Source organism: Talpa europaea (genome assembly GCF_964194135.1).
Source record: "Talpa europaea genome assembly, chromosome: 8".
NCBI classification, from domain to species: domain Eukaryota; kingdom Metazoa; phylum Chordata; class Mammalia; order Eulipotyphla; family Talpidae; genus Talpa; species Talpa europaea.
Genome location: NC_140075.1, coordinates 26,230,046 through 26,246,743, shown reverse-complemented (window position 1 = coordinate 26,246,743; position 16,698 = coordinate 26,230,046). Strand labels below are relative to the sequence as shown.

The 16,698-nt window shown below is 47.1% G+C and overlaps 1 protein-coding gene across 3 annotated transcripts; it reads left to right on the top strand.

Annotated features, from left to right (window-relative positions):
• Positions 1-10,285: 10,285 nt before the first annotated feature.
• Positions 10,286-14,750, top strand: ACTC1 (actin alpha cardiac muscle 1; the record flags this gene model as incomplete). Of its 3 annotated transcripts, none has more annotated exons than XM_084240688.1 (6): positions 10,286-10,414; positions 11,682-11,877; positions 12,627-12,788; positions 12,967-13,158; positions 13,874-14,055; positions 14,607-14,750. In XM_084240688.1, the coding sequence occupies 6 exons, from the start codon at positions 10,286-10,288 to the stop codon at positions 14,748-14,750; spliced, it is 1,005 nt and encodes a 334-aa protein (XP_084096814.1). The 3 variants fall into 3 exon arrangements, with proteins under 3 accessions (XP_084096814.1, XP_084096813.1, XP_084096815.1); XM_084240687.1 differs by having other exon boundaries at positions 11,553-11,877; XM_084240689.1 differs by lacking the exons at positions 10,286-10,414; positions 12,967-13,158 and having other exon boundaries at positions 11,553-11,877.
• Positions 14,751-16,698: the final 1,948 nt, after the last annotated feature.

Genomic DNA, 16,698 nt, shown 5'->3' with positions numbered 1-16,698 from the left:
TAATTTTATAAGTATAGCACTGCAAACTTACTAATGAATTATTTCCTGCTAGTTTTCTCTTCGAAGCCTTTCTGGCCTTTAGGAATCCTCTCTACTATAGTTGCAAAATTATGCCGAATTGATGTCAGTTGGCGGCTGGGAGAGAAGCTAAGAATCAATTAGTCTTTACAGGCTCTGCTTGAAATTCATAGAATGGGAAGCCTTGCCTGAGTGCCCTGATGAGAAAGATTCTCTCCCTTTTTCAATCCCCAAGTCTTTGTTGAATAACTCTTTTATGCTGCTTAGCACAGATATTTGTAGTGGAGAGTAAGTCTGAGTACTGTCTAGTGAGGGACAAATATTTTCTTGGTGTTTCATAAATATTTTCTTGGTGTCATTCATTTTAATATTACTGGCCCTCACTAGTACAATGCCATGCCCAGAGAAGCATTTGATAAAGATTAATTAAATGAGGAGATTGAATAAACCACATCTTGATTTCAAGGGTATGACATTTAGCTACAAAAGTAGATTTTTCCTCTTGTTCATATCTACAGTTGTACAACAAGCATCACTATTTTTTTTTTTTAAGATTTCTTTATTTATATAAGAACCGGGGTACAGACCAGATGCATGGGAGGGTGAGAGGATTCACCAGAGACAGAGCGGGGAACAGAACAGGCAGACTGACTGATATACACTGCTGAGGGGAGCAGTGGGCGAGACAGGAGAGGTCTGCCTCGTCATGTGGGATTCTCGCAGGCCAGCTGGGATCGAACCGGCTCTGCAGAGGCTGCGGACAGCCTCACAGTGCGGCACTCAACTGCCAGTGCCATCAGGGAAGCCAACAAGCATCACTATTTTTATCTATTTATCTAGAAACAATTTTTTTTAACACATTAAAGGGTTTATTCCCTGATATATTTGATAAATGGTTTATAAAAAAAAAAGATACTAAGGAAACATTTTAGTTTATAGATAAGTGAAAAGAAGCCTTGAAACTCCCAGAGAAATTATTTAAAGTCCTTTGTTCAAAATTAGTCACTGACTGGTCTAGCCCCTATGGCAAACAGTATGAAGTTCCCCAAAATATTAAAATAGATGTACTATATGATCCAGCAATTCTACTCTTAGGAATATATAATTCTACTTCTGAAGAATATATAATCATTATTTTGAAGGGATATATGTACTCATATGTTCATTGCAGCACTATTTACGACCTAATTGCCCATCAACGTAGGAATGGATTAAGAAGATGTGGTATAGATATAGAATGGAATACTACTCATCGATAAAAAAGGATCACCTCTTGCCATTTGTGACAACATCAATGGAACTGGAGAAGATTATGTGAACTGAAATAAGTCAGAAAGAGAAAGACAAATACGGGATGATTTCACCCATACGTGGGATATAGAGATTAAAAAACAACAAAGGAGCTGACAAGACTGAACCAAAAGCAACCTTAGAAATATGACTGCACAATTAAGGCTGCTGGGCGTGTGAGGGAGTGGGTGGTTGGGGTAAGGAGAACAAAATGGGATGGGGGCCCAAATGCCTAGGCTAAAGAACTATAGGTGCTTTGATGATGGGAGTGGTGTGGTGACATACATCTGAGGAGGTGTGAACAAATTCCCCTAAATCACTAGTGTTATAAACCAATGTTACCTCAATAAAGAAAAATTATAATAATCAAAATAAAACAAAGCAAAATCAGTCACTAAGAAATGAAAGTCTTCTTGGTTGATGTTGAGTACTTAAATAATGTTCTGGGCAGCTAGGAGGGTAAAAGATATTTTATTGGAAATGACACAAGCTCTAACAATAAGGCACTATATTTTCCCAGCTTGTCCCAATTCATTGCAAAAGGTGTATTCATTTGCATCATGGCCTCAGAATGTGACTTGAAATGCAGTCTAGACCTGCTACACCCACAAATATCCGAGAAAACAAAGAGCATCTGTTTCATCTTAACTGCTGCCTAACACCAGCCTTATAGTTTTTAAAGCCCCATTTATGTCACTGTGACTGAATCAAATGCTTTAGAAAAATGCACTTGGAAAGCTGTACTATCTCTATAAAATATAAGAGGCAGAAGCAATAAATCTTTTACTCACAACTGATTCTTTCAGGCTCACAAAACCATGTTCCAGGTAGAAAGAAGGCAATCTTAACATTACAATTTTCATCCTTAGCTAAAGATTAGTTTCTGGATATATCTTTATCTGACCACATAAAGATATAAATTTTGGAACAATATTGATATTTAGGTTTGGGGTGTGGACCCGGTGGACCCTTCTAAAAGGAACAGAACACTGGAACTGTTGTGCTAAATATGACTTTCGGCCTCCTGCGATCAGTTTTGCTTTTTGCCTCACCATTTTTGGGGTTCACTTCTCTGAATTGGACAAAATGAGCACAGTTTCCTTAACCTTTCCTGTGTCTAGTATGAAAACAAAGCCCCAGTCCCTGTACCAGTATATATGTGTCTTCAGATTTAGCATTTATAGTTTTCCACTCAGACAGCAACTCCTGGGAAGTGTGGAGGGGTTGTAGGTCCCTCCCCCAAACCCCCTCTCTTCATCCCCTCTTCTTATCCCCACCTACTATCTTGGGCCAGCAGTTTAATGGACACCGGAAGTGACCAGGGGTTAACTTGGTTTTGGGGTCAGTGTTACTCAGTTTGCTCCCTTTCTGCACCCTCAGATAGGGCTCTAGATTCTTCTATCACTGGACAGAGCTCACAGAAAGAGGATGGCTGTATTCATCCATGGAGAGATGGGTCCAGTATGAATTTGGGGGGGCAGTTATAACATTGGGACATAACATTAAATACCATCTGGAATCTCTTCTTGGAAAACTGCATGCTTAAATAGAGTTTGTGAAAGGGTTAACTGAAAACTATAATTTATAGAAAATTGTAAATGCTAAATCGGAACCACCCTTCTGTTCAGTTTTCAGTTAACTGAACAGAGGGATGTTCAGATACTCCTCTTATTCCCCTGTCAAGAATGTTCTCAGCGTAGGTCTATACGGTCCTGGCAGGTATTTCTTTAGTGATGTTGGACTTTACTCTGTTACCTCTTTCTAGGCCATGTTCAAAATTGTTCTGATCATTTTTTAAAGCTACGTCATGACTTAATGACTGATTCTTTTCTCTTCTGTTTTTGGAGGCTAGCTCTTCTCTCTGAAATACCATAATGACACAGACCTACTTATTTTTGTTGGTGTCAGTGGCTGGAGAAAGCTTTCAGTTGTTTTTATTTTGGAGGCACAATATCTTCTTCCTTCCTATGGTTAATACAGATGACTGACTCTAGGCAGAGTCTTTATTATTATTATTACTTAATTTATGAAATTAAATGAAAGATTGTGAGTGTAATAGGATTTAGTTATTGTAGTTCTAGCCAAGAGGAGTTTGGAAATACTAATCATAAAATAGCTGTGAATATGGAACAAGTGCTTTCAGATTCCCTGCATAAAGACAAAGCCTTTTGCAGTTTATTTATATGGTTTAGTCTTAAGTCAGGGATAGATCACTGTTTTTAGACTACAATTTTGAAAGAATTCAACAGCTGAGCTGGAAACTCAAACCCACCCTCTAAAATAAAATGTGAGCTAGAGATATGACTGCTATAATCCCAAGGGCAGAGCCTGCTCCCAGTTAGGCATTCTCTGGGTCCAGCTGTTGACTAGAATAATTTATATTATAATAGTAAAACCAAGAAATGCTTTTAATGTAAATTCCTTACATTGCATGTCTCTCTTTGAAGACCAAATGGACATTCTTGTAAGCTATCAGAATAGGAGGCTATTCATTTTTTCTCAGCTGCAAGGAGGTATTATCCTAAGGTGTTAAAAATGCAGGGTTTTAGAGAAAACAGGGCATGTCACTTTCTTTGTGCTTTTCTGTTCAGTGTTACCCAGTTTGCCATAAAAAGCCCATATTATTTTTAAAATGGGGGAGATGCCAGTTATACTCACCATGATGTAAAGAGGAAAATCAAAATGATACAATACTTGTAGGGCATAAGTATTTTCATTATGCATTATGTGCTTTCGTGGGATGGCAGAAGCATGCAGACATATGTGAGTCATCTTGGACCCTTGGCCTCCTCTACAGTGATCACGCTCATTCTAACTTCAGATATGCTCTCCATCGTCTTTATATGTTCATTTTTATCTGTGTATTCATCCATCCATCCATTGATTTGTTCCACAAAAATTTATGGCAGCTTACAAGGATGACAAAATGATAAAAGTAGAAGTAAAGTGAAAAATAGAGGTAGGTATGTAAGCTAAATCCTAACGATTTCTAATCATGTCAATAATCGAGTCACATATGTCGTTTTCTAAGATTTTTCTCAGCCACCACCCCCCAAAAAACCTGGCTGGTTACTAGATTCAGGATCCCTGGGATCAAAACAAAGCAGCCACTCAGGAGAAGAACTACTGTTCTACGTACCAGAGACGGACAGGAAATTCTTCCAAAGGGCTCAGAAACAAGACTGTGTTCTTTTGACAAATGCTGTTACAACATCCTAGCAAGAGAGACGGTTTATTTTTCACACCACCCTTCAATAGGAGTTGGTGACCTCATATCAAAGAGTAGTTCTGTAAACTGACATCATACCAAACCGTAGTTCTGCGGGTTCTGCTGCTGCCAGTCCAGCTTCGTCTAGAAAGTCTCATCTTGACCTTGGACACATGTAGTCTTAGGAGAGTGTGAGGCCCCTCATGAGTGCTCAGTACATGTTAATGACGAGCATCACTATTAGTGTCATCAGGTGTGTGTCACTCTTTAATGGGGGGAGAGACAGGCTCCCCATTATGCAGGTGAGCCAGAGTGGCGGTGAGGAGTACCTCTGAGCTCCCAGCTCCCTCCTATGCCAGTGCTTAGGCCCTGTGTTGGCACGTAACGTAGCCAGCCTTAGTTGGGCGATGCCATGTTGGGATCTCCAGGTAAGGCAGGCTTGCTCCAGGTAACACTTGGAAAACGGAAACTCCATAAATAGTTACTAACTACGAATGTGGGCAGCAAGCCAACACTGAGCTAAGAGGAATACCTTCCAAGCCGAAACCTGCAGGCTTCAGCATTTCACTCCTGAAGGACCAAGTCCTTTTAAGGAATTAGAAGCTATCTAGAAATCCTCTGCAATTTCCCTGACTTACAACTGGCAGAGAAGACAGTACAGTTGGCATTTAGATGGGCCCCTGTGACTCTAGAATCTAGAAGGATCTCCTTTGTTTGTTCTCCTTCCCTCTCCCTCCTTGCCTTGTTCTCCTTTTAAAAATCCTATTAAATGGTTCATCACACTCGGTCCTTTCATGTCAGAAGGCAGTAACTGTCAGGTTCTGCCAAGAAGAGAATGCATTTGGAGTTGAAATGCCCTCCCCGGGTTAATCTCTTTGGTAGTTGCATGTAAAACATGGGGGAGCATGTGGCAGAGCTTAGGCATGCCTTGGTATTGAATTCTGACCACCAGGATGTGTGGGGGCCTTGTGTCCCTCACGGTCACGTCACTTTCTTCTTTTAATGAAAGCTGAAACCCCGCTCCAGCCAGAGAGCAGTAGGAGTGGACAAATGTGGAGGGAAAGAAAATAGAAATGTTTAGGAGGGCTGGCTCCCCCACCCCAAAAGAGCCTCTTCCTCCAGGCCCCAGGAATGCAGAGGGGCGGCAGGAGGAGGTGGGAAGGGCTAATGGGGAGGAATTAAGTGTGGCCGCTTCTGTTTCAGGCTTCTCTGTAAATACTGCGACACCTCCAAATGGAGGAACAGCTGAGATAAGTGACTGCTAATCCCCCAGTGCCCGGAGGCCGCCGGGCCGCTCCCTCCAGATCCCAGCAGATGGCAGATGAAACAGGCTTCCCTGAGGCAAGGGCAGCGGGAACTGTCCCACCTTCTGTTCCTTCAGCTTGGCCTACACGTCTCCCTCACGGTCTGCCCTGCCCAGAAGGGCCTCTCTGGCCCTCAGGAGCCCTGGGGACATGCCCCAGCTTTGCCATCCCCCTGGGGTGCTCAAGGTCAGCCAAGCTGGACTTGGGCCAGCCCTGGCGGCTTAGGCAGCATTCTCCCAAGCTCCGTGGGCCAGGGGATGAACAGCTAGGCGTTGCCGCTAAGTTTCTTGCTCTGTGAATCATCGAGCGAAGAGGGATGGTGACTTATTTAAAACCGCAGATTCAATCTTCCAGGGTAGAACCTGGGAATACGAATCTCAGTTAGGCAGCCTAGGCAATTTGGCTGCAAGCAGTTCTAGCATTGCACTTTGAGAACAGCAGTGCAAGTAGACAGAAAAGCACTTGGGTTGGTGGTTAGCAGCAGGCCATAAAGTCAGACGCCTGGGGTTGAATCCTTACTCCTCCATGTCATCACCTGTGTGACCTCAGACAAAACAGGCACCTCACAGAATATAAGCTGATCCATCCCAAACTTCAGGACACAGCCGTTTCTGGGTTTTGAAGTCAATTTAGTCATAATTCACTTTAAAAATGAGAATGGGAGATAGGTTACACAACAGAAATGTACATCTTAAAATGGCTAACATGATAGATTTTACGCTATCAATATTTTACCGCAATTAACAAAAAGAATATTCTAGACTATGCTGCAAAGGATAAGTCATTTTTACATATTGAAGTAGAGGGGGCAGAAGCCAATCTCAATTTTCAAATTAAATGGATCTGTGAATAAGTGTATCAAGTTAAAATCAGCCATTGAATCTTACTGACCCACTGATTTATATTTTAAAATAAATAAAATGCGGCACCGAAGTCTAAAGTGTGGACATTGAGCAGTACCACAATTAAATCTTGGGCTATCATAGATCTTTACAGGAAAAAAAAATATTCTTTCTAACCATAAAAATTATGTATATGAAAATACATTTACAAAGCGAATAAAAAATGAAGCTGTCAGAGTGAATATTTTTTCATGAAAATGGTGTTAGTCTTCCACTGACCTATCTAGTCCCCGGGCAGACGGATCCAGAGGTGGGTGGACTAGAATCCTGGAAGTATTTGCAAAAGATTCAGGTCAATCATCCTCATGTTCCGTGAAAGGCCAGCTCCTCCAGAAGTTTACTTTGCGCACATGGCAATGAACATGGGCATCTGCCACAGCCATTCCCAAAGAGAAACTGTTGGTTTCACACAAATGTTCGTGGACTTCAGCCCTACTCTACTTTTAAAACAACGAAATGATGCTTCCAACTGCTCTGATTTTTCTGTAATTGTCCCGGAGGATGAGTCCTACTTCGTTTTATTTTTCACTATCCCTGTGACCAGCACAGTTTTTGTCCCATAAACATTTGCTAAATCAATAAATGAATCCAACTGAGTTGATTCCTCAAAAGAGGGAAAGCTGTTGCTGCTTCCAAGAAATTGTTGTTATTGAATTTTATTTTATTTTTTTTTAAAGATTTTTTTTTTTTATAGAGGCATGTTTTGTTTTATTTATTTGTTTGTTTGTTTATACAAGCACTGGGTACAGTCAGAAGCATGGGAGGGTGAGAGAATTCACTAGAGCCAGAGCAGGGAGCAGAGCAGGCAGAAGGACCGAAGGACACTGCTGAGGGGAGCAGCGGGCGGCAGGAGAGGTCTGGGCGCCATGTGGGACCCTCTCCTGGTGGCCGGGGAATGAACCGGCAATGCAGAGGCTGCGGACAGCTTCGCAGCCCAGCACTGAACCGCTTTGCCACCAGGGGAGGCCCTTGTTGTGTCCTTTTTCAGAGGGAAGTTGGGGCCTGGAGAACGTTAAGTGACTTGCCCAAGACCAAATGGAGAGAAAATGACAGAGGAGGAATTTGAACCCCCAGCTGACTGGCCGTCACGCCAGATCCATTTCTCCTTCTGCTTGGTTTTTCTGTGCCTGTCTGTGTCCAGCAGCTCTGCCTGTCAATCAGCATTTTCATGGTAGAGTGTCTACTGCCAGCCCCCTCACCTGGTTGGAGTGCCCAGCTGCCTCCCACAGTTTCTTCTTCTCCAGATCAACCCAAACATGGTTGGGGACTGAGGGAGAAAGGCCCAGCATTCCCCAGTAGGGACAAGTATCTAATCAGCAGGCCTCCTCAGCATATCAATCCAAGCCCACTCTAGAGGTGGATGCCTGTGCCCAGTTTCTATTTTTAACTGGTGTGAACAGGAGGGAAAAAAACAAGCATTAAAAATCAAAGTGCCAGTGAAGGAATGAGCATACAGGACACCCCAGGGCAAACTAATAAGCTGTGTCCTTAAGCCTCTGCTCCTCTCCCCTCTCCCTGTATCTCTCCATCCGCTTCTCCAAAACCCCAAGATCCTTCTTATCTCTTTCCACAGAGGAGCCCATATCAGCCGTTTATACCAACGCCGCTCCTATTTCAGAGTCCATGTGAATCCACAGGACATCTTGCTTAAATGCAGACTCTGATTCAGTAGTTCCAGAGCCTGCTTTTATAACTCATTCCTGGTTCTGTTGACACCGCCTGTCCATATGGTGTGTTCCTGTGGTTAAAGTTGCTAATATCTTCTCAATAAGAGTATTTGCATTTTGTGGTTTGTCTCTGCCTAGAATGAAGGTAGCGTGTCTGTGCCTATCCCCCAGCAAGAGGACAAGTCCCCTCGGGCATTTGTTTCTCCTTTCAATTTGGCAGCAGGGGAGCCTTTTCTGGTCTAAAGGTCAGAATCTGAATTTGAGTAGCCCCCAGCCCTCGCCCCCCAACACAGATGCCTGATATCCTGGCAGGGTGAACCTGCTCCTTCCCCAGCAACTCTTGGCCAGGCGCTCAGAGGGCTCTTTCCTGGCCAGACCCTGGGCCACGCATGGGGTGGGGACGCAGGTGGCCTTGGCTGGCCTCAGTTTCTGTATGTCATCAAGGTTGGTGGGCACTAGAACGCATGCCCTTTTTCTAGCCCCCCAAATGCACAGCGGTGGTGCTCTTGGGGTCCATGAGGACTGCCAGGGTTCTCTGCTGCTCCAGCCTTCAGTCCTGGAAGCTGAGAAACTGCTGTCGCTCCCCCGCCACCCTGCCCAGCTGTCAGGACCCCTCAGCCCAGGGCAGCGCGCCAAGCCTACCCGCTTGTATGTGGCTTATTGTCTCCTGGCTGGCTGGGCGGCAGAAGAACAAACCCACAGCACACCCAGGGAGCACCCCCACCCCGAAAGGGCGAGGGGGTGGGCAGGCGTCACCAAGTCTTCCCCTGCCCCCTCCCCTTCCTTACATGGTCTGGGGGCCCCCTGGTTGATCCTCTCCCTTGCCCTTGGCTCCATGAATGGCCTCGGCGTTCCTCAGTGGTGTGAAGGCGACCAAATAAGGCAAGGTGGCCGACCGGGCCCCCCACCCCTGCCCCCGGCCGCTCCAACTGACCCCATCCATCAGCGCGCTATAAAGGGCGCGCCCGGCGCCGGGCCCCCAGCGCCTGCAGCCGCCAGAGCCGAGCCGAGCCCGACCCGCGGACGGTGAGTCAGCGCCCGCCCGCCCCGCCGCGCGCCCTCCCGCCCCGCCGCGCGCCCTCCCCGCCCCGCGCCCCCGACAGCCGCGCAGCGCGCCCCGGACCGCAGCGCGCCCTCCCCGCAGCGCGCCTTGGACCGCCCCGACGCCCGCCCCGCAGCGCGCCCTCCGCACCCGGAGCCCCGCAAGGCGCCCTCCCCACCCGGCACCCCGGGCCGCCCCGCAGCGCGCCCTCCCCGCCCGGCGCCCCGCAATGCGCCCTCCCCGCCCGGCGCCCCGGGCCGCCCCGCAGCGCGCCCTCCCCGCAGCGCGCCCCGACAGCCCCGACGCGCGCCCCGCGAGCCTGCCTGCCCGCCACTTAAAAGACAGAGAGAGAGATTCCAAACTTTTAGTTGGGTTCTCACTTCTTTCGGCCGGGGTCTCCACCCAGAGGACACAGGGGCTGCAAAGCCCAGCCGCCTCCTGCTCCTGGGCTGCTCGGGTGCCCTCGGGGAAGCCTGGGCAGTGCCGGGCTTGCGCAAGGGGGTTCCCACTGCGTGAAAGGGTGAAATGCAAAGGACTGGGAAAGACCCTTAAAGAGGTCACGGTAACCCCACACGCCAGCCCCTGACAGGGTGCGCCCCTGGGGCAGGGAACCTGCTTGGTTGGGGTGCTCTCCCCTTTCAGCCCCACTCCCAATCTCCGCGGCTCTGCCCGCCGCCTCTCCCTGCCCGGAGGGGTGGAGGGACGCCCCCAGCGTCTACCCAGCCTGCGCCCCCGAGTGCGCCCCTCTGCTCCGGCCCCTCCTCCCGGGAGGGGGAGCGGAGAGGCCGGGCGCGCAGGTACCGACTGGGGCTCCCCGCGCTGCCCCCCTGCAGACCCCCTGAAGCTGCGCGGACATGTGCGACGACGAGGAGACCACCGCCCTGGTGTGCGACAACGGCTCGGGGCTGGTGAAGGCCGGCTTCGCGGGCGACGACGCGCCCCGGGCCGTCTTCCCCTCCATCGTGGGCCGCCCGCGCCACCAGGTACGCCCCGCGCCCACCTGGCCTGCCTCGCCTGCAGCTGTCCCCAGCCCGCCCCCGCCCTGCCCGCCTTTCTCCTCGCCTAGCAGCGCAGCCTCTGGGTCCCTGAATTCCTTAATTGAGCCCCAAACCCCAGCCAAGACAAGCAATGACTTCCCCGCCCCCCCCCCCGTGCGCACACCTACCAGCCCCCCCACAACATACCAGCAAAGTACATCCCCCGCCACCCGCCTCCCTGTCCACCGCAGGGACACAGCTCTCCAAGGGTCCAGCTCTCTGGGTGAAGAAGAAGCAACTTCTCTCCTCTACTCTCCACCTCCATTTTTACCCCCCAGTGTCTTCTCTCCTACTCGGTACCCACTTCACTTTCCCCCTTGGCCTCCTGTGCAAAATCCATCATCCTGGAACTCCTCTCAACCAACCAGGCCCCAACCGGCATTCCTCCCTGGTTCACAGCCAGCTTGCAGGATCCCCCAAAGATATCATCTCTCTGCTCCCTGGCTGTTGCGTTTTTCAGAAGTCAGACGTGACAGAGGCACTAAGTGACATGGTGATAGTGACACACCACCTTGTTTATTCAAAGAAACGCCACCCTCTCTGGCATGATCTCACGCCTGGCCAGGCGAGGAGAGTTGCACTCGTCAGTGGTGGTGAATGACGTGTCCTCAGGACAGCTCTGGGCAGGCTGGGTGTCACCATCAGGGTGATAATGGCCTATCAGCCTATCTCTCTGTTCACTTGATGGATGTCAAAATCTTTTCTTAGGAGAAATACAGCGTGCCATTTATTCAGTCACTCTGCAGTATCGTCATATATTTTTTCGTTGACATGGGGGATGAGCTTAATAATTTAATCAAGGCGTTAGGTATTTTTAAAATGAGGTGAGGCTTGACTTCTTTGGGGAAATATCTTCACCCTTCCCTCTCCTCAGTTACCTTCTGAATGGATATCTTGGGGCGGGGGGCTGGAGAGCAGATATTAGATTCATTTTACCTGTTTCTAAATTGAGGTAAAATGGTACTGTTGGTTATTGCTGGTAACCACCCATGGTCCTTTGACTTGGGCAGTAGATAGAACTTTGTAAGGCATCAATTATTTTCCCGCATGGTGGAAGCTTGATTTTCTCGTTTTCTTCTTCTAGGGAGTCATGGTGGGGATGGGCCAGAAGGATTCCTATGTAGGTGATGAAGCCCAGAGCAAGCGAGGTATCCTCACCCTGAAGTACCCCATTGAACACGGGATCATCACCAACTGGGATGACATGGAGAAGATCTGGCACCACACCTTCTACAACGAGCTCCGCGTGGCCCCTGAGGAGCACCCCACTTTGCTCACAGAGGCCCCCCTGAACCCCAAGGCCAACCGGGAGAAGATGACTCAGATCATGTTCGAGACTTTCAACGTCCCCGCCATGTATGTGGCCATCCAGGCGGTGCTGTCCCTGTACGCTTCTGGCCGTACCACAGGTATGTGTGCCCTGTGGGGAGAGCCGCTTGACTATCACATCCCTGAGTCATTGATCTTGTCATTGATCTTGTTATGAATCCATTTGAATGAATCTTGTTATGATCTTGTTATGAATCCATTTTCCTAATTGAAAAGGGAACAATGACTTCTCTCATATTCCCCAAGAGGGTGTTTGTCCTAAGAGAGAGAGAGAAATAACAAGAGTACCCTGAGGTTAGCTCCAGATTGTTCTATCGTAAGAGCTGAAAGAGAATGCAGTTAGAGCCTTGCTTCACCTAACGTCTGTGGTGTCAGATATCTGGCTCCCCATAGCATATCAGCCTAGGACACAGCAGCCATTGGTATGTGTCACGACATCACTGCCCCTGGGCAAACTGCCCCCGGAAGAACATACATTTCATAGAGAATCTGAGTCAAAAACAATGAAACCCTGAAACATGTGTAGGGTGCATGGGAGGAAGGGAGAGCATGCCTGGATGCTTACGTAATGTGCTGATAGCTAAGAAGGACGGTCATTTGAAAGTGTCCTGTGGAAATTTTTCTAGTACAATATTTAAAAGGATGAGCTGCTGCTGGCTTCATATTTAGCATCCATTATGCTCATTTTATTCTTCATTTGTAAGGGATCTAATTTGATCTGGATCCATGCCCAGTGCTAGTGTCTCTAAGGTTGGAAGCAGGCTCTGCCGTGGCTCAGGCAGCGGTGTCCTCATCGATGGACCACATTCTTGTCTGTTTTCTCTAACAGGCATTGTTCTGGACTCTGGGGACGGCGTGACTCACAATGTCCCCATCTATGAGGGCTATGCTCTGCCACACGCCATCATGCGTCTGGATCTAGCGGGTCGCGATCTCACTGACTACCTCATGAAGATCCTCACTGAGCGTGGCTACTCTTTTGTCACCACCGGTGAGTGTGTGTGTGTGTGTGTGTGTGTGCGTGCATGTGTGCACATATGTGTGTGTGTGTGCATGTGTGAGATCTGCCACAGCTTGTCTGCTTTCTTCCTCCACCAGGGGAACCACCTACTTCCCCACAGTTGGCTTCACTCCTCAGGGCTTGACTCTGCTCTCCTTTGTCTCTCCAGCTGAACGTGAAATTGTCCGTGACATCAAAGAGAAGCTGTGCTATGTCGCCCTGGATTTTGAGAACGAGATGGCCACGGCTGCCTCCTCCTCCTCCCTGGAGAAGAGCTATGAACTGCCTGACGGCCAAGTCATCACTATTGGCAACGAGCGCTTCCGTTGCCCCGAGACACTCTTCCAGCCCTCCTTCATCGGTGAGTGATAGAGTCTGGGGCAGAGGCATAGGTCTTCCCTGGAAATCTTGGGGTCTCCCTGAAGAAAATCTATTATAATCAAGGAGAATTAGGGACCACACACACACTTCTGATACGGATGGCCCCCGCTGTTCTGTGGCAGTCACACGATCAAGGAGGACACCCTGAGTTATCTCAAAAGAAAAGGGTGAGACTGACTAGTAATATGTGTGGGAAAGAGACAGTTTCTCAAGACTGCTGGCTTAGTCCAAAAAAGTCCCATCTTTCATTAACTGGACTTTGCTTTTAAGTTACTCGTCGTTAAATAAATACAACAATAATCCTCCTCATGATAATCCTCAAAATGTCTGGCCATAGGTATGTCACCAGACATTTTCCCTAAGGGATGATTTCCAAGAGGAAGCTTGTCAGGCTCTTATGTGAGTCCACAAATTAAAAATGGCATGAATTTAACTGAAATGTGCCGTATTTTTTTCTAATACATTTTCATACATCGGAGAGATACAGCACCTGTTCACTGCAAACAGGTGCTAACCACAGTTGTTTGTTTCTTGGCAGTCTCTTGGGCGATATGGCAGCAGATTTATTGACATCTGCAGTGGGTCTTACAGAGGAACATATGTTTCAGAGACAAATGGTGACAACTCACCCGCACAGAGAAGTCTTGTATCCTGGCCTCTTTGCCTGAGTGATTTGATTTGAAACTTGTTCTTAGGTATGGAGTCTGCTGGCATCCATGAAACAACTTACAATAGCATCATGAAGTGTGACATTGACATCCGCAAGGACCTGTATGCCAACAATGTCTTATCTGGAGGTACCACAATGTACCCTGGTATTGCTGACCGAATGCAAAAGGAAATCACTGCCCTCGCGCCCAGCACCATGAAGATCAAGGTAAGGAACTTGTGTGGGCGGGAGGGTGGGGGAAGCCAAGGTTAGTTCTGGTATTGCAAGCACAACTGCAGTCCTAACTTCTCTCTCCTCTCACTTAGCTTCTTGTCTCCTATAAACTTTCTGTTCCAGGCTTTTCTAGCCCTTTTTTCTGATTTTTCTCACACTTTTCTTGAGATGGGAGACTTCAAAAAATGCTTTCAAGTGGTGGATAAAAAGAAGTCTTTGAAGAGAAAAGAAACTTAAATCTTTCAACATATTTTCAAAGTCCCCAACTTTTAGGCCAGCCTCCACCATGCCTTGAGCTTGACATGGAGTCCAGTTCAGCGTAGTGGGGCAACTCTATTTTGTAGAGTCTTTCATGATGTGAAGGATGACACAGAGGAAAGTTCCTAAAACTTGACTGAGTCAAGTTATTAATGGGCAGTATGAAGTATCTCAGTGGCAGTGAACTAGAATCTTTTTTAGTTTTTTCTGTGACTTTCCTCAATATATTACTTGCTCTGTTGCTTGGAACTTCAGAATTCATTGGGTGTTTTGTTTCTTTTCGACAGATTATTGCTCCCCCTGAGCGTAAGTATTCTGTGTGGATCGGGGGCTCCATCCTGGCCTCCCTGTCCACCTTCCAGCAGATGTGGATCAGCAAGCAAGAGTATGACGAGGCAGGCCCATCCATCGTCCACCGCAAATGCTTCTAGGTGCTTTGTCTCTTAGCCTTCCTTCCATTCAGGATGACAGTATTATGCTTCTCTGTGTCTTCCAAGCCACCCTCCCTTATCTCTCATCAACTGTACAGTTTGTTTACACACGTGCAATTTATTTGTGCTTCTAATATTTATTGCTTTATAAATAAACCAGACCAGGACTTGCAACTTACAAAAGCCTCATTTCTTTTTGCTATAGACATGAAGTGGGGCAAGCTTTGTTTACTTCCATCTGTGAGCTCATATATATGCAGCTCTGATACCATGGCCATTGTAATGTTAAAGTCCCACAGAGCTCAGCAGGTGAATGAATGTGACATCTAGCTGGAGTTACAATACTACATTTTGATTTTACATTGTGGGACAGAATCATGAATATATTTTATACCTGTAAATTAGATTAGGTTTAACCCTACCTAAGCAAGAAATGGAATCAGAAATCACAATTCTCTAAAATTTCTATGAATGACACTGGAGAGTGTTGTTTTAGCCTATGTTCCAGTTGTTTCTGTCACTTTGCAACACACACACAGGCCTTATTTTAAATAAGTTAGCTTGAGTTCTCCATTCTTTGGACTCTTCAGTTGTCTTCCGGAGAGCTATGCATTTTAATAGTGAAACACTGAGGCAGCTTACAGTCAGGCCCAGCTATGACCCATTCTAAATACCCTCGGTTCAAGCAGGACCACTGTGCATGTTCAAATAGACACGAGGTACTTCATTGACTGACTTGTAAGACAGAAGTCTTCAATTTTTGCATTTCTTTGAAATCTTGAGATCTTGGGTTGAGAGGAGTGATAGGTATGAAGTCCTGGGAAGGGAAGGGACAGAAAGTCATGACATTCCCCTTACTCCATGCCGGGGTCTCTGGTTGGAGGAGTACTAGGGGCAGCACTTAATTAATTGTGCTTTGTTCCTGAGAGGCTGATGTACACCCTACACATAAAACCCCAGTGTGTGTATGATCTACAAGGCTTCAAGGAGACTGGCATGTGTCTGGGCCTTGGAGAATGGTTAAGAATTAGAGAGGTAAAAAGAGCAGGGAGAAAATCTCAGCAGAAGAAATGGGGGCAGAAATCCACCAACATAGAAATCCAAATTTTTTAACATCCAATCTAATGGTGCTTCTAAAATCATCCTTTCTAATGTAAGTTATTATAGTCTATCAAAAGTAACCCCACTCACCCATTCACCCAAACACCCTTTGGGGAGTTTGGGTTCAAAATTTGGTGTATTTAGGGCATCAGACATCTTTAAGTTGTTACTGACATCATCCAAGTCCACAATTTTGTCTTTAGGTTTATTCACTCAAAAAACATCTCTGGGGCCTCCCCAGTGGCGCAGTGGTTGAGCACTGGGTTACGATGCTGTCCACAGCCTCTGCAGTGCCGGTTCAATCTCCGGCTGCTGGGCAAGGGTCCCACATGGTGCGCAGACCTCTCCTGCCGCCCGCTGCTTCCCTCAGCAGTGTACTTCATCAGTCTGCCTGTTCTGCACCCCGCTCTGGCTCTGGTGAATTCTCTCGCCCTCCCACGCTTCTGACTGTACCCAGTGCTTGTATAAATAAATAAGTAAATCTTAAAAAAAAAAAATCTCTGATCCCTGACTCCTGGTCAGGCACAGGAGACACAAAGGGTGAATCAGCACAACAAAGCAAGAGACCAATTACAATGTAGGGGGAGGGGGAATTTTTCCATACATCCAAACAATTCTCAGACACCATAGGATATATCCTGCATGTTAATTATAATGATAGTATCATTTTCTTTTTCTTTTTTTAAGATTTATTTATTTATTTATTTATACAAGCACTGGTGGCCGGGGATCGAACCGGTGCTGCAGAGGCTGCGGGCAGCTTCGCAACCCAGCGCTCAACCGCTGCGCCACTGGGGAGGCCCTGATAGCATCATTTTCCACAAGTTAAGTGCTCAGTCCCACAAGA